This window comes from Candoia aspera, chromosome 10, assembly GCF_035149785.1.
Source record: "Candoia aspera isolate rCanAsp1 chromosome 10, rCanAsp1.hap2, whole genome shotgun sequence".
Classification (NCBI taxonomy): Eukaryota; Metazoa; Chordata; class Lepidosauria; order Squamata; family Boidae; genus Candoia; species Candoia aspera.
Genome location: NC_086162.1, coordinates 20543464 through 20561351, shown reverse-complemented (window position 1 = coordinate 20561351; position 17888 = coordinate 20543464). Strand labels below are relative to the sequence as shown.

The 17888-nt window shown below is 42.5% G+C and overlaps 1 protein-coding gene across 1 annotated transcript; it reads left to right on the top strand.

Annotated features, from left to right (window-relative positions):
* Positions 1–1179: 1179 nt before the first annotated feature.
* LOC134503182 (phospholipase A2 inhibitor and Ly6/PLAUR domain-containing protein-like) lies at positions 1180–5303 on the top strand. Its single transcript, XM_063311853.1, has 3 exons — positions 1180–1321; positions 2196–2348; positions 4204–5303. The coding sequence occupies exons 1-3, from the start codon at positions 1195–1197 to the stop codon at positions 4410–4412; spliced, it is 489 nt and encodes a 162-aa protein (XP_063167923.1). The 5' UTR covers positions 1180–1194; the 3' UTR covers positions 4413–5303.
* The last annotated feature ends 12585 nt before the right edge of the window (positions 5304–17888 follow it).

Here is a 17888-nt window from a genome sequence, read left to right as displayed (position 1 = left end):
ATTTTTTAAAAAGGAAGTTGCACAAGAAAAAAATACAAAAAGCCAAGTAAGGAAGAAACAACTATATAAGAAGCAGGAGTAAAAACCTTTTACGTTAAAAAGGAAAAACTTTTAGTGATGAATTCTCCCCTTCCCTTCCATTTGTTTCCCCACCACAAACCACAACCTAAATATTGGTACTTTACATTGAATGTTGAAGAATAAAGGTTATTGCTAGTATCTCTTTAAGTTATTTCATCTATTTTTAATGTGTCTCGTAAATTTGCCTTGTTGTGTGATATGTGGTATATATGGGAAACATTCCTACTTAAATTTGGCTAGCCTTCTATTATCAATTTACAGATGGTCCTCACTTAACAACCACAATTGGGACTGGAATTTTGGTTGTTAAGTGAAGCAGTCATTAAGCAAATCCAACCCAATTATATGAGCTTTTTTGTGGTGGTCATTAAGCAAATCACCATGGGCATTAAGTGAACCACATGGTTGTTAAGCCAATCACGCAGTTCCCCCATTGATATAGCTTGCCAGAAGCTGGCTGGGAAGGTAGAAAATGACAATCACATGACCATGGGACACTGCAACAGTCATAAATGTGAACTGCTTGCCAAGCACCCAAATCCTGATCACAGGACCAAGGGGATGCTGTGGCAGTCATAAGTGCGAGGACTGGTTATAAGTTGGTTTTTCCAGCACCGTCGTAAGTCCGAACTGTCACTAAACAAATGGTTGTTAAGTGAGGACTACCTGTATACTCTTACCTGCTACCTTAAAATATACCGTTTGGTGGCAACTTTTGCATGACCCGGGCAAGTGACAACCCAAGACTTTGGCGGTGGGCATGTGCTCCATTGGACAAGACTGACGGGTTAACTGGGGAATTTTGTAGATAGGAAAAGGTGCTGGTGGAGTGGGAGAGCAAACGTTTAACCTGAAGCTTATTTGGTTTCTAGAACGCGAATAAAAGAACTCATGTTCCAACTTATCTGGAGGGCAGCAGATTGGGGAATGCTAGAGTAGAAACCTTGGGAACCTGGAGAGGGACCAGGGGAAGCTGGCAGTGCACTCTCTGACTTAACTCAAGCAGTTTTACCTGCCACCCACACAGATGCTGAGCAATAGGGTCAACAGCGTCACCGTTTCAGACACTGTCTCTTCTTTTGGATCCCCACAGGACCAACCAAACAGGCGACCATGAAGAGCTGCATCCATTCAAAGGAGTGTAACAAAAGCCTGGCTGTCCTAGATATGGGCAAGAATCAGACCATCCTGGGCCAAGTTTCCTGCTGCGAGGGCGATCAATGCACCAATCCTTCTAGCTGTACACTTTTGGGCTCTCTCTTCCTTTCTGTCTCTCTGACTCTTTCCTCTCATTTCCCTCTCCCATTCTCTCCATCTGAAGATAAATCTCCTGCAGGGGATCACACCTTGTTGGGGGGATACATGTCGGTGGGATGTAGTGTAGCATGATGTTCTCATGCAGGCACACCAGCAGGGATAGGGGCATTAGGAATCCTTCAGAGTCCCAGGCCGAGGATCCTCCTGCATTTTCATGTCACTTCTCATTCCGTTCAATGAAGGAGAACTGGCTCTATTCAGGGAGAATTTTGAAAGCCCTGGGTAAGCATGGGGTTACTTTAACCCAAGGCACACCACCTAAGGCACCAGGGTCAGTACAGTTCCTGAAAAGCAAGGAAAAAACCTCCTGCGCCACAAATGTCTGCTAAATTGTAATCTTTTAAAGTATCACCAGAGAAATAAATTAAACAGGTGGGGAGCCATCAGAGTAACCATATTTAATGAAGTCCCTTTTAATGACAATCCGTGTCATGACATTAAATCCTCTCACTGTTTTTCCTAATCTGCATGTCTGCACCCTTTTTTGCCTTTCCGTGGTACGGAGAGTGGTTCCCATCCACCATTCAAAGGCCACACAACCCCAGTTTTGCATTCGTGCTCTAATCTCACTATTCCTTCTTTTCGAATCCTATGGATCCCCCAGAGAATGGGGCAAAGAAATCAGGCTCTGTACCAGTGAGCAGGCCAACTGATCAGCTGCCCAAAAGTGTTGGCAGGAACTGAGAAAGTGGCTGAGGAAAGAAGCTATTGCTTTCTGAGTTTCTCACCCTTACCCTGTGGTCATCCCAACCACTTTAATACGCTTTTGTCTCAAACCTACCTCTTCTTTCCTGCAGTGCCCCCCAGAAAAACTGTGACCACCAACAGGAAAAGATGCCCAGCTTGCTATACTGAGCCGAATGAACAGAGTGGATGCAAGGAAACGATGATTGACTGTACTGGAGAGGATGAGATGTATTGTGCAGAGCTGTTTCTTCAGAAGAAAGAAGGTAAAGCATACAGATTCATGCCCACTGTTCAGTATTTTATGCTGCCAATTAGGAAATACAGTTTCTGAATGGAAATCGCCATGATCTGGAAGGCCAGATTTTGAAGGGCCACCATGATCTGAAAGGCTCAGTTTGGTGGTGGAGATGGGGGTCTACCCATGATTCCTCTGAAATGCCCCCCCCCACACACACACACATACACAGATATTTCCAAATTATGCAGGAGTTTTGTTTCTATGGATGGAACTTCTTTTTTCTATTGTTTTGAATTGTTTAGTAGTGGCCAGTCCCGTGTGACCAAAAGACATAAAAACAACATAAAAAGCATATTTGCTCTTTTTTTATTATTCAAGCCCCTCTTATCTGACCACAGTCTTATGTATTTTCTTTACAGAACTTATATGGCCACCTATCTCATGTAATGATCCTAGATCTAATGATCCCACAGCAATCAATAATCATTGTTGTTGTTTATTCGTTTAGTCGCTTCCGACTCTTCGTGACTTCATGGACCAGCCCACGCCAGAGCTTCCTGTCGGTCGTCAACACCCCCAGCTCCCCCAGGGATGAGTCCGTCACCTCTAGAATATATCAATAATCATAGAAAGTGATAAAAAGAAAACTGCCCTTCCATCAGATGACAGACCAAACAGCCTCCTAGCTCAACCCCTGTCCTAGCCCAACTCTTTGGGGAAAAGCCAGGTCTTACACCTCCTGTTCTTCAAGGCCATTCCCTCGGCCTTCTATATCAGGGGAGAGAGGTCAGAATCTGAAAGGTGGCAGGTGTGGCGTGGCATTGCAATAGAAGCCACACCCTTTTTTATATGTGTATAAAAGAGGCAGGGATTCAATTGGCAGGTTGTGCTTGCCATCTTGCAGATTTTTGCTCCTCCCCTCAGATGCCTCTGCTCTGTATCATCCAGTTAAATGAGAGCCGGTAAGGAAAAAAATGTAGCATTTCTCTGTCCAATAATAGTAGGGGGATGGTGATGTAGAGGATAAGTTTTGACCCTCAACTTTAGAGGCTGTTTAAATTTTCAGTGGCTGCTTCCACTTTCAATCACAGGACCACTGTCCATGGTACAGAACCCAAACCACTGGAGCACAGTACAGTATCAGCATCTCTGTCCGAGGCTGGGATGGCCCCTTTGCATTGGCTGTGCTCACTCAACATGCTTTATTTTATTTTATTTTTATTTATTTATTTTCAACCCCACCTTTATTACTTTTATAAATAACTCAAGGCGGGGAACATACCTAATACTCCTTCCTCCTCCTATTTTCCCCACAACCACAACCCTGTGAGGTGGGTTGGGCTGAGAGGGAGGGATTGGCTCAAGGTCACCCAGCCGGCTTTCATGCCCAAGGCGGGACTAGAACTCTCCGTCTCCGGGTTTCTAGCCCGTTGCCTTAACCACTACACCAAACTGGCTCTCTTAGGTTAGCTAACTCTCTTAGGTTAAATGTGCTTAACCTAATTATCAAATTAATCCCTTTTCTGGGTTTGCACAACACGTTCAGCCATAAGATAGCCAAACAGTTTGGGTCCATGAAATATGCCAAGTCACCAAAACTGCAACCCATCCCTCCAAAAATTTCCTAAGCAATTCAGCCATAACCAAGCTTGGTCTGTAATGTGACTATACCTGCTAAATCTTCACCTGATGAAGTCTGTTGTGTGAATACTGACCTTTTTGTGTGAATACAGCTCCGTGCCCTCTTTCCATGAACCTGTATGAAGAAAGCAGAAGGAAATTTCCTCTGGGCCCTAGCTTCTCTCTTTCTCTTCCCCACATTGCTCCAAGTCAGCTGGGTCCCAGGTGCTGACAGCTGTCTCCTCCCATTCTCTTTGCAGAAGGAAAAAATGTGACCATCACCATGAAGGGATGTGCCAATGAGGCTTTCTGTGAGAAGAAGGAGATTTCAGCCATTGATAGCACATTTATTTTACTCCCCAATAGCACTTGTAGGAATGCCACTGGGGCAGTTGACACCATGGCTGGATCATTTGGACTCTTCCTCTCAGCCCAAGCTGGGCTCTTGTTGGTGACCATCTTTTCTTGATAATGTCTCCTGCATTAAAACTCAGATCTTGCTTGTGAATTCTCCCCCTTTCCATTGCTTATGCCTCTTTGGCTTCATGCAGACCATCAGCTTTTTGGAAAATGCAGAGCTTTCCTTGTCTGTGCTTCAAGGATTGATTCTCTTTTTTGTGTCTCACCATACGCTCTGCTGGTATGCAGAAAATATAGGGCCAACATCAGCCCGTTTTTTTTTTCAAGAGGGTTGATTGCCAGCTGCTCAAGCTCTTCCCAGCACTGCTCCTCCTCATCTTAGCTCTGTTACCAGTTGACCTGACCACCCTGAACACGTGAGCTGTGAAAGTTGCACAGAAAAGCAGTGGGACCTGTTTGCTTTGCCCTCCCACCCAGCAGAGATGAAAACGGGCACCAAGAAAGTCAAGGAAATGGGAAGAAGCAAGAAGAATGAAAAAAGAGGCGGACTATTCAGAAGATGGGCCCTCTGAGGGCCTATTGCCAAAGGTTGCCCCTGATCCCCAAACCAGCACTGATGGAGGTTCTCATGGTTGAGAACAGAGCGGAGGGGTGCTGCTAGTTACTTGACACTGAAGAGAGTTTGCTGTGACAGCATTGCCACATTTCATGGAAAGCATTGTATGTCCTTCACCGGCATCCATGGTGGGAGGTAAATAAAAGTCAAGATGTGGTTATGGTAAAGTGATCATGCATTTACAAAGGACCAGGGCTTTGATCATGCCTCTCCAGTCTTCTCCCTGTGGACCCTGGTGTTGTGCTCATGGTGTTGGCTGAGTTAGACCAGAGCAGGCAACCTGTGGGCTAAGGTCTACATGTGACTCGACCCCCATATGTTTCTTTATCTCCTCTCATTTATAAACCAACCTGATCTGACCATCTCTAGACAGTGTGCGAGAACAAACCCCTAAAACGGAATATCTGTATCAATTAAAATAATATAATAATCAAGCTAAACACACCAGAGACATGGATGCCCCCCCAAGCCCCTAGTCTCTGTAGGCCTAATGAAAGGGTGGTTTTAAGGGCCTTCCTGAATGAGAGGAGAGTAGGGCTGATCACATGTCTGGGGATATGTTCCATGTGGGGGTTACTAATCAGAAGAACTGGTCCTTAAATTTTTGAGCAAGATCTTTGCCTCCTCTGATATTTTCAGAGATGGAACTCAAAGATACTTCAGATATGGAACCTGAGACTACTTGCATGCAATATGCTGGGCCACCAAGCTATAGGCTACTGAGGTATGTCTGCTTCCTGCCTCCCATCAGCACTGTTCCCTCATGCTGTGCCTCCACGCAGCAGTTGCCAAATCATTCTCCTCCTCCACTGCAGGTCTGTTCAAATCAGTTCCTGCAAAAGGTGGAGCATACCTGGGGGAAAGTCTGACCTAATGCCACAGCAGTGCAATCCTCATCATTTCTTCTCGTTGTATAGCCCATGAAATGCATGAATCCATTTTTTTCTACTTGGTACCTTCTTGGCTGGAGGCAATGGGAATTATGATGTGGAGGGACCAGATTCAGAAGGATTAACATAGACAGTTTTATATAACCTTTGAGGGCTGAACATTATAAACAAATAAACAAACATTATAAACTAACACTTGGTTATATTCACTCCTGAGTTTTATCCCATGGTGGTGTGTCACACCTGTGGTTCTCCAGGGGTTCCAGAACTTCCAGCATCCTTTATTACTGGCTATGATGCTTATGGGTTCTGGAAATTGAAGTGCAGCACCATCTAGAATATCATAAGGTATCCTCTCTTTCCATACTAGGAAGGATATTCTTTCATACAAGCCAACATACCTATTATTTGAGGATCTCTCCCTTACCTACCTCAACCCTACACCCTATATTCTGTATTTTTATGGAAGTTCTTCCAAGTTCTTTCTGAGCTCATGTCATGGATTGCAATGTCCTCAAGAGTTTGATTAGGAAAAAAAGTGACAACTTTGCATAAGCTAGAGCACTTACTACTTCAATCCTCCCTTGCCTATATACTCTTCAGATGTACTGGGGTTTCAAAATACAGAGTTCCTTGAGCTTTTCCTGGAACCACCTGATTGGAAGAATCAGGGTATCATGTTTCCCTTACAGTACAGGAGGGAGGAAATTGGGAGATGGAAGATACAACAAGGAGTTAAATAGCAGCCACATCGAGCTTGGAGTGCTTCACCCACCAAATGCAAGCCTCCATTTCAATTCCCCCAATTAAAATAGTTTTATTCTACCAAAATTTATCTCTTCTGTGTTATGACTCATTCACACTGAGGTCTATTTTCAGCATAACCCTAGAATTTTAAATTTTAAATGTTAGGTATTATTTGCAGGATTCCTGATGGCAACATCTCATGATGGTACTGGCCACAGGAAATCAGGATGATGAAATCCTGGTTCACTTAATATTTGAGGCAGACTCAGGCCTGGGATTGCTGGGTATGAAAAATGGAATGCCAAAATGTTGCGAAGGTATAACAGTAGCAGAACATAATGTTTTTTTTTATGCCCTTTGGCTTTTCTGTAGGAATTTCTGTACAAGGTGATTTACTAGTTCATGGACCAACATCATGTAACCAATAATAAGTAACATTTCACAGTATAAAGACATATTTAAAAGTGCTGAGTTTAAGTGTTCTTTAAAGTCATGCCAGTGAAAAATAATAAAGAGTCTCTACTAAATAAAAGTGTTTCCAAATCAGGCTTCAATGTGTAAAGGCAAAGGACCTTGCTCGTTTTCTTCCAGAGAAATGATCCAGTACTGGGATCCTGGGGCAGAAGAGGTTCAGGTTTTGGAATTTTGCAGGCTGGTTGGATTTGATAGGAGGCCAAAGGAAAAAGACTGAGACTGTAACTTCTGTACAATGGATTTGTATAGAATCTGTATCTGTATTTAGGTGGAAGCTAACTGGGTCCCCCAAATGTAGGGCTTAAAAGGTCAAAACCAGCATTTTAAACTGAACCTGGAAACAAATAGGAAACTCTGTGTAACTGCTTGAGGGTAATTTTTGATAATGCCAATGCTGTGTTCCCTCTACCAATATTTCTCAGGTGCACTTTAGGCCAACTGAAGTTTAGAAATACTGTCTAATTTATGTATGTATTAATTTATTAAATTTAAAGGTAATCTTATGCGGTGATAGTTCAGTAATTCACTTTGGATAACATCAGTTCATGGCTGACTAAATCATCAGTCACGCAGAATGAAAAGAGAGATTTGCAAGGAAAGTTTTAAGAAACAGTGTTAAACTTTTGGCAGAACCGTCAATGCACACATTCATACATGCTTGTTTTACTGATGCTAAAACTGATGTTGAATGGGGGATAATAAGTGGGGGATAATAAGTATTTGTTTCCCTTACAAGCACTTCCTCCCTTTTCTCTGTTAATGTTTTCCATAAAACTGTTCTTTTTAAAAGCCATCTTCTTAAGAACATGTCATGAGATCCTGATGGGATGTGCAAAATTCTCTGTGATTTTTCTGTGCTGTAATCCTGACTGAAAGGGTACACTGGAAAGACAAATTGCTTCGGCACAATAAATGTTCTTGAGGCTACTGTAAATTGTTGTGGTGGTTGCTCTTTTTTGCATCAGATGGATGTATGCATAAACAGAGAGAGCATCCAACTCCTGCTTCCATCACCTAATAAATAAATATAGCATTAGTAAAGAAGCACATTAAAACGTATGTCCTGCAGGTTTGGGTCATGTATTTTGAGCTGGTCAGAGCTTTCAATAGTTACCCAGATCATGGTTAAGGCTAGGGTACTGCAATGCTCTGTATGTGGGGCCACCCTTGAAGAATGGCCACTGTAAAATGCAGCAGTTCATGAGGCTGGAATCTTATTATCTCCACACTAAACGTTCTTCACTGGTTTCCAGTTGTTTTCCAAGCCCGGGTATTATTTTTAAAAACAATGATTTAGGGACTGACTATTTGTTGTTTATTGTTGTTTATTCGTTCAGTCGCTTCCGACTCTTCATGACTTCATGGACCAGCCCACGCCAGAGCTTCCTGTCGGTCGTCAACACCCCCAGCAACCCCAAGGATGAGTCCGTCACCTCTAGAATATCATCCATCCATCTTGCCCTCCACTCTCCCTAGCATCAGCATCTTCTCCAGGGTGTCCTGTCTTCTCATTAGGTGGCCAAAGTATTTCAGTTTGGCCTTTAATATCATTCCCTCAAGTGAGCAGTCTGGCTTTATTTCCTGGAGGATGGACTGGTTTGATCTCCTTGCAGTCCAAGGCACTCTCAGAATTTTCCTCCAACACCACAGTTCCAAAGCATCTATCTTCCTTCGCTCAGCCTTCCTTATGGTCCAGCTCTCACAGCCATATGTTGACTATTTGAGCAATTGCCTATTATGAAATTAATCCACATCTGAAAAGGCCCAGACTCATCATGAAGACCTCCTTTGCCAATTTTACTGCCTAGATAGATTGACTATTAGAGCAATTGCCTATTATGAAATTAATCTATCTAGGCAGTAAAATTGGCAAAGGAGGCCTTCATAATGAGTCTGGGCCTTTCGGACGTGGACTTCTCTGTTAGACAGGCAGAAGGGACCCTTCTCAAGCAGTGTTCTCAAACCACTCTAATGGAGTTCTTAATGAGTCACATCTATTTTTCCCTTTTCAGACAAGCAATTAAGAGTTTTCTCCATAGCCAGGTCTTCTGAATGATAGTCATGTTCTTTGCTAGGTTTTTTTTTAATTTACATTTTATTTTAGACTCTTGGTTACCCTGAGTTCTCCACAGCAAGGGTGGTCTACCTTGGCAGTACCATGCCTCCTTAAGATGAAAATTTGTAGCTTATATTAATTACAGGTAGCCCTCAACCTACGACCATTCATTTAATGACCATTTGAAGTTACGATGGTACTGAAAAAAGTGACTTATGACCGGTCCTTGCACTTACAACTGTTGCAGCATCCCTGCAGCCACATGATCAAAATTTGGGAACTTGGCAACTGACATGTATTTACAACAGTTGCAGCATCCCAGGGTCACATGATCACCATTTGCTACCTTCCCAGGAGGCTTCCAACAAGCAAAGTCACTGGGGGAAGCCAGATTCACTTAACGACCATGTGATTTGCATAATGACTATGGTGATTCACTTAAGACTGTGGCAAAAAAGGTCATAAAATCAGGCATGACTCACTTAACAACCACATTGCTTAGTGATGGAAGTTCCAGTCCCAATTTTGGTCGTAAGTCAAGGACTACCTGTATACAAACAACTTTAAGCTACTTTTAAATAATCCTTACCTTTAAACTGTTTAAAGAGTATCCCATTGGTCTCATTCATCCTTAGAACAAATTTAAAACTATGCTATGATGATTATTAATTCCATTTTACAGATGACAGAGGGAAGGGCAGGGAGAACACTTTTCTTTTTTCTAAAAGGACAGTTTTATGTGTGATTATTTAGAAGTAAACTCAGTAAGTTCCTCTCAGCTTATGAAAGTCCTTCAGCCAATCTCTAGAATGTCAAGAATGTTATTGTTACCTTGACAACCCTTGGGTCCAGAACCTTGTATCTGTGTTTTCCTGATGAAAGTTTCAGAATGTTCCACCAATCCATTTTTCTGTTCTTCTGCTGTCCAGTGGATACCATTGTCTTGGCTACTATCCAGGGCTTAAAAGCCATAAGATGAGAGCTTATAAGGAGATGGGAAAAAATTATTAAGTCCTCAGCAGCACTTAAAACATTAAAAAGATAAGAATAAAAAGAAAAATATGAGTAGCATTAGTCAGTGGAAGAGGGAGGGAGAGAAAAAAGTCCCCGGGACCCTCCTACTGAAGGATTTGGAAACAGGCATCTGATCAGCTTCCTACAGCCTCAGCCCTAGGAAGCACAGAATAAAAATATACAACCAACAGTTCTTTATGAAATCTGCAAAGCATGGGTGAGTGAATGCAGTGGAAAAAGAGGAGGCGCCTGGGAAAGGGGTCATAATACTCACAGGGCTCATGACAAACTCAAGCGCTGCAGATTTAGAGCCAGCTTGAGATCAACAGGAAAGAGAAAACTAAAACAGGCACTTTCAACAAGCCTGAAAATGGGAAACCAATTCAAGGAGCTACCAAAACTTGAAAAGACGTTGAAGGATCCAGTTCCCAAACCTAGAAGTATGAAGACCATTGGGAAAAATGGGAGGCATCTTTTCCAACTTGGAAAAAAAAATGAATGGGTTGAAGATACCATTCCTGTTTCCAAGGCTGGATGCATTTCCATCACTATTTGGGTCATTTTTCACAAGGAAGCACAATCCCCACAAGTGTTCTGAAGGGAATTTCCAATTGTGCATGAAGTAGAGTCCATTTCATGTTTCATATAACTTTGAAGCATGAGTTATGTAGTTCTGAGGAAGATCTTATTGCTGCTGGGCAAAGGATGAAATATTCCATATTTCTATATATTCTGCATTTTGAGAAGATGGGCAAACAAATTTCATTTGCAAGTGAGCAATTGCTTTTAGATGATTTGATTTATAGATGTGTTAAGCAGTAGCATTCCCCAATGGGTAGACATTTGTTAGTCAATGAAACAAACAAAAATCTGTTGGAAGTCATCAGTAGCAATAAAAGGAAACAAAAAAAGTACCATTGTCTTCCTCATTTTATAGTTCTTTTTAACTAAAATTGAGAGACTGTTTCTTTTTTTGAGCGGGTAGTATTCCCCCACCCCCAATCCAATATATGAGTTGGAAATTCTGCAGGATTGGCAGAGGGTTGTTTTGGCTGCTATCGGGTGAATTAAAGAAATGCTCTGAAGTACTCAGAGTATCCTGCAGCACTTAAAAAGATTAGGAACAATATGTGTGGCATAATGTTTCCTGTCCCTGCCTGGACCCATTACATAATTCTCATTAGTGCCATGCAGAAAAATGATCCTGCATATTTGCCTACCAGTTCAGATTCTGTATGATGAAAGATAATGTACTTCCTTCTTCCAGAGGAGAGGAGAAATGGTATGAAATTCTCCTGGGTGGTGTTCTTGATCCACTATATGGTAGTTATCCTGTCTTTCCAGCAAAACAATATTTGAAAGAAACTCTCAGTGGAGAGAATTTTTCTGCCTATCACTACTGATCATGCACACAATTAAAAGGGCAGGGCTTGGTTGTGGCTGCCATCTTGACGTTTTTGACCCCCTCCCTGTAGACACTCCTATTTGCAAGGCTGGGTAGCCTCTGGATAGCTCAGAGGTCCTTATATGTAGCAGAAGCCCTGTCTCAGACACACTTATTTTCCAGCCATGTCTGCAGTGAAGCTTAGAGGGAAATACAGCCAAATTTCCTGAATACTCATCCGGATGTTTGGCTCTGCTCCTTCCGGTGTTCCTGGGGGAATCTTTCCCATTTTTCTAAGCACCTTCCAGCAACCTGAGGCAGCCTTGTGTTTTCACAGCTGCATTTGCTTTCTTGTGTCCGAAGAGGGAGGGGTGTGATTAACTGCTAAGGGAAAGGTGGGACTTGGTCTAAATTCAACTGGCCAGAGAAGGCAGCAATTTTGAGAGGCCTCCTCTCCTCTTCTGGCAATTCCATGCATTCCAGAGCTGCAAATATTTAGCCTGTTGGATTTTTCCCTCTCAGATGCAATCCAGACATTCTGTTTATTCTTTTATTTATTTATATTTCCAATTTCTATCACCGCCCATCTCCCCCCAAAAGGGGACTCTGGGCGGTTTACAATAAAATAAACAATTAAAAACGTAAAACATAAATTACAATACAAACCATCATTATAAATAGATAAATATAAAATCCATGCGACGATAATCTCTCATTCGATAGGGAGGGCGCTACGGCGCCACCCACCCCCAGAAAGCAATATTGCCCTTCCCATCCCAGGCGAGGTGGCAGAGCCAGATCTTCAAACCCTTCTGGAAGGCCGGGAGCGAAGGGGCCGGCCTCACCTCCGGGAGCAGAATGTTCCAAAGGGAGGGTGCCACTGCAGAGAAGGCCTGCCTCCTGGACCCTGCCAGGTGGAATCCCCTTGCCAACGGGGTCCGTAGCATGCCCTCCCTCCATGACTGGGTGGGACGGGACAATGTGATGGGGATGACACGGTCCCTCAGGTCCCTTTTTCCTGCCTCCTCGTTTCCCTCATAAATATGAGTCAGTCTTTTGACCCACATTAGGTTTCAGTGCAGGCAAATTAAGTGCATAGTAAATTATGGGTGAATTCATCAATTCCTAACTGCTCCCTCACTAATCAATACCCCTCTGGAAAATATACAGTATATTTCCTCTCTGGGAAATATATACACAGAGAGAGCTGCAAACACTGGTACTCACCTGAATGTATTTTTTTTCCCAGTGGTCTTATATAACCTAGCCAGCAGAAATGTGTTGTTTTACTACAGGTCGTCCTCATTTAGCAGCTCAGACAGATGACCATCCAGCCTCTGACTGAAGGCCTCATCAATTCATATGGCAGCCTGTTCCCCCGGCTGACAGTACAGTCAGAAAGCTCTGACGTCTAGCCAAAATCTGTTTTCTTGTGATCCACTGGTTCTAGTTCTGCTCTTTGGGGTAACAAATTTCTCGCTCTAGATCTGGTGGGCATAGTTCTCTCTCCTCTCCAGCTACCAAATACCTTTGCTATGGATCACCCAGGGTGCTAAATCAAGCCATGGTTTACTTGGCTTGTGCTTAACCTGGCAGGTGAACCTAGCTCTTAAGTTTTGTAAACCCTAATTGATGGCTCAGTACACCCAGTCATAGCTTCATTTAGCCCATTGTTTCTGTGGGTCTGGCCCTGCTAGGGTTGGCTATCAGCAAAAGGGTTTCTGAAGGAAAAAAGCAGATGAAGGGATTTGCTCACTGAAGACTAGTCACTTGGAGCCAGGATTTGCTTGAATGTGCCTCCTCGAGGCAGCCAGTCTTTTTTAGCAGCAGCCTTTCAACTCATTGCTATTTCTTTTTGAAAAGATATTTTAAGAAAAGCGTTAAACCAGGGAAACGGAAATTTTAAGGGAAATTTTAAGAGAAGTTCTAAATGGGGATAGCAGAACTTACACAGGAAGGAATCATCTTCCTTTCAAACTGAAAAAGCTGACAAGGGCTAACGTCATTTTCCATTGCAGTTCCAAAAAAAATCTAGTGTCATACTCTCTTTTTAAAGACATACTGTAGTAGAATTTTACAATACAATAACAATATAAAAAATGAAAAGAAAAAAGAAGAAAGAAGAAAAAGAAGAGATAAAGAAGAAGAAAACTCTTCTGTCCTCTCCTGTCTTCTCCTCTCCTCCTTTCTTGCATCAAGAACATTTTCTTTCAAAATAGTTGTAAACAATTACACAACCTTCAGAATAATGGAAAACAGATATGGAGCCCCTGTACTGGGAGAAACACTTTGGCACATACCCTTTTCAGGGTCTTGGCAACAGACGCCCTCCCTTGTCCACCCCACCTAGTGCAGACTTTGGATGGTTTGTGTGTCTGTCTGTGTATGTGTGTGTGTGTGTGTGTTTGTGTGGCTTAGTGCGTTGAATAAACCTAGCTGTGTAGGGGGAAAATGGGGTATGTGTGCCAGTTATGTCGCCTTTCCTTTGGGAAGAAAGGCATCATCATCATCATCATCATCATCTGTGGCCAAAGGCCATGAACAAAAAAGCAGGATGGTTATCTAACACATTAGAAAACATCTAGACTTTTATGACCCCGTTGTCTCCCCCTGTGAGCCACATAGACCCTCTTTCCTCACTTTCTGGAGAATGGAAGGGTTAAAATATAGCACTTCAAAAAAACGAGAAGAAGAATTTGTTTTGTTTTATTCCCAGTTCTGCTCAGTCTTCTGCTAATCTTTTGGTGTTCCTTCCTGAGAAGGTGCATGCAGTAGTTGCTATTTCCTTTAACCCTGCCGGAATCCAGTTTCAAGTTAGGTTTGTGCAACCGGTGAATCAGGCAAGGCTCTATAAACACGGGGATCCATCTCAGCAGTGGGACGAAGTCTGTGCAGCTCTGAACATGTAACGGTCACAAGAAGAAAAGATTCCTGAGTTCAGGTCGCCACTGCTAAGGGTGAATGGCTGACCTGAGTTATTGTGACATGTCTGGATGCATTTTACCTGATTGCAATGCTAGCTTTGGGGTTCACTCAGCTGATAAATCAATTTTTGGCTTTCCCTGAGATTTGGCTGTTTCCTTCTTCTCTCTAAATGGACTTGCTTTGGCTACCAAAGAGACTGACTCTGGGAAAATCCCTTTGTGATATATTATTATTATTATTATTATTATTATTATTATTATTATTATTATTATTCTCTACGTTTTGGGAATAAAAAGGACAGGTGTTCAGGTGTTCCTCACGGGTGCTGAATCATCAGCCAAGGAACAGGTTGAGGCAAGACAGGATCAGAATAAACTGAATTTCTGAATTAGTGACTTACAAGGCAGATCAAACAATATTGCTATGGGGACCTCCAACCATGATGCATGCTGGCTGAGGCAATTCTGGGAGTTGAAGTCCACACATCTTAAAGTTGCTGAAGTTGAGAAACACTGCACTAATCTATATGACTGCAGTTTGGAAACACTTGGCATCATTTAAATAGAATATAGGACATCTCACAAGAATGCTGGCTAGTTGTTAATTCTTAATGGACTGTTTCTAGCTCATTTTTTCCTTCTTGGGTGTGTGCTGTAAACTTGAGTTGGAGGTGGCTTGGACAGCCCTTGAAAGACCAGATAACTTAAATTGAAGGACTGGCCTATATAAAGTAGGAAGCATGGCCATCTTAGAGACACTGAGGGCCTGGCCTATTGGCCTATTAGTCTATCAACAAACTGTTAGGGCTTTTGTAAGCTGTGAATTAGCTTCAGCCAGAGATATTCCATTTTAATCACTCCTAAGCTTTTGCTTGTCAAACTACCTGCTTTAACATCTGCTAGTAGAAGCTAAAGAGGCTACCACAAGTGCCTCAAGCGCAACTCTAGCTGGCAGGATGTGGCCTTGTAACCCCGCTAAGGAATTTTGCAAGTAGGCGCAACGTTTATCGTTAACATGCTAGAAAACAAGCCCAGAGGCAGAGAGCTTAGCTAATTAAGTGCTTATTATGGGATATTAGCCTAAATGTTTATTAGCCCTGTGCTTATTACAGGATATTAGCCTAAACTGTACATGTCTTCAGTAAATCAGGAACAAGTGATGTAAAATCAGGAACTTATTGCATGTATGTTTGGTTTTATGGTATAAAAGAGCGTGCTGAATTTCAGCAGGTGCGCTCAGTTTGGACTTCACTCCCAAGCATACCTCCTTGCTTCTGCGCAGAAACAAAATGTTGTTATCCACTTTCCTCAAGTCTGCGTGAATCATTGGCTCATCGCGCCGGGTGAATAAACCCAGTGTTGGGCTGGGCCAACGCTTGCTTCTCAATTCTTAGAAGCTGCAAGTCCTCAGCATTTAGGGAAAGCCATCTGCATAGCCTCAGAGGCATTCTTTGTTGGCTGGGTTGATATAGCATGCTAAACCATATACAGACCCAGTTATTGTGCTGTTGTAAACCATGGTTTGTGCACATTCATCATGCCAACCTACAATGGCATTTTCCACAAACCATGGTTAAAACAAACAACGGTTTAGTGTTACATATGAAACCAGCCACAGTATCCTGATTCATCTATCATTCAGACTTAAACTGTGGTTTACAAACCACCATGGCTGGCTGGCCGCCTACTTGGAGCTCAAGCCAAACCAAATGACCTATGGTTTGTGATGTATGATCCATATTGTTACCAAAGTGTAGGATCCTATGTCCCCTGAAACTTTGCCATAGCCCTTTTGAGCCCATCTACATGACAAATAACATAAGCTCTAGCTGACAGCACTGTGTTTAGAATCTCCTTTTATTCTTAATGAATATCTTGGAAAGAGTGGAACTGAGTTGTGAGTTGTCCACAGAAAGAATGCTTAGGTATGATCCCAAGTCCTTTTGGGAAATTGAATTTTTCACTTAGAATCATCATTTCTCATTGCGGTGGAGAAAACCCTTGTTACAATCTGTTTCACTTCCTCGTATACTCCAGTGAGCCTGTCAAATTCAATTTTTCCATCAGTCTGCAGCTTTGTTTTTTTTTAATTTACAGAAGTTTACATTCATTACAAAACACAATTATCTTCCTGCCCGTCCCTCCCTCCCTCCCATTTAATTTCTCTGGGGCGCTCCATTATTACAGGCAATTTCCTACTAATTATGAAAATATAAGACATTTACTTTTTTTTTTAATGGCTAGAAATGGATTGCAAAATGCGAAGATCAGCAATATTAGAAAGTATTAGAAAGTACCAAAATAAATTTCCCACTTTTTCCATCTGGGCCTGTGAAAGTAGGTGATCCTTTGGTGGGAAAAAAACTCCAGTGAGCAGACCAGGGATGATGCCACACCGTGAAAATTCTTTACCATGAACCTAAAGATGCTTTTTTAATACATCCATAAAAAACAGTGATTCTCTCACTGAAACTGGGGATAAAAGGTGAAGGCTAGAAATGCCCTGCTGCCATTCCCTTAATGCCGAATTGCCCTGTTTAACTTGCTAGTACCTTCCACCCATGCCTTCTACCTTTCACATGGAGTTCTTGCACCACAACCCCCAAATCCTCATGGTCCCCAGAGTGCCTGGGTTGGGTTTACAAGATCGAGCTTCTGGGTTCATATAACATGCTGTCCCCATACCAATATGTGCGGCATGCTGAACCACACATTTCCCTAGCCCATTTTAGCTTAGCTTGCATGAAGTATGAATTAGACTTTCCAGAGTTGACCAACCCACAGCCCAAAGGGCAGGTCTAGTCTTTGAGGCTACTCATCACATCTCTGACCCTCAGAGTGTGGTTTTAAGTCCATTTTAAGACCAGGAATACTATCTTTTGAAAACAGGGGTGATCTCTAGGGTGAGGCTTTCTCTTCTTTCTGCTAATTTTTTGCCCCTATCCCTGCCCACTTTTTTGGCTCTCCTGCTGAAAAACTTACGATTCCCTCCTTTAGGGCCAGTCTTGCAAGCCAGGTCATAGTAGATCAGTGTTTCTCAACCTTGGCCATTTGAAGATGAGTGGACTTCAACTCCCAGAATTCCCCAGCCAGAAGAAAGTAACCCTAAGTGACCTTTGTACTATTGCTAAGAGGAGCTGAAGGCACTTTTAGCTGTATTTTGTAAGCCAGTGATTTGCCCTTTCCAAACATCCTTTCCCCCCAGCAAAATCCTTCTGAGCTGCATGCCTCATAACAGATTTAAAATAAACTTACTTCGTCTGATTTCCTATTTCTGCCTCTGCAGTTTTGGCTGAGATGCTTGTGGGAGCCAGTTGTGATAAATCTGGAAATGAGCAAACAAGGCTGGTAGAGCAGCCTGTGAGCTTGCCTGCTTCCCAAAGAAATGTAAATAAAACCAATACAAAGATGCATTCATTGGGATAACAGATTTAGAAATATGGATGTGTATACAATGGGGTAGTTTTCTCCATGACTGAA

Coding starts and splice junctions, on each gene's coding strand:
- LOC134503182 (XM_063311853.1), top strand. CDS start 1,195: ATGAAGAGCTGCATCCATTCAAAGGAGTGTAACAAAAGCCTGGCTGTC. Junction 1,322..2,195: donor ATGCACCAATCCTTCTAGCT/GTACACTTTTGG, acceptor TCTTTCCTGCAG/TGCCCCCCAGAAAAACTGTG. Junction 2,349..4,203: donor GTTTCTTCAGAAGAAAGAAG/GTAAAGCATACA, acceptor TTCTCTTTGCAG/AAGGAAAAAATGTGACCATC.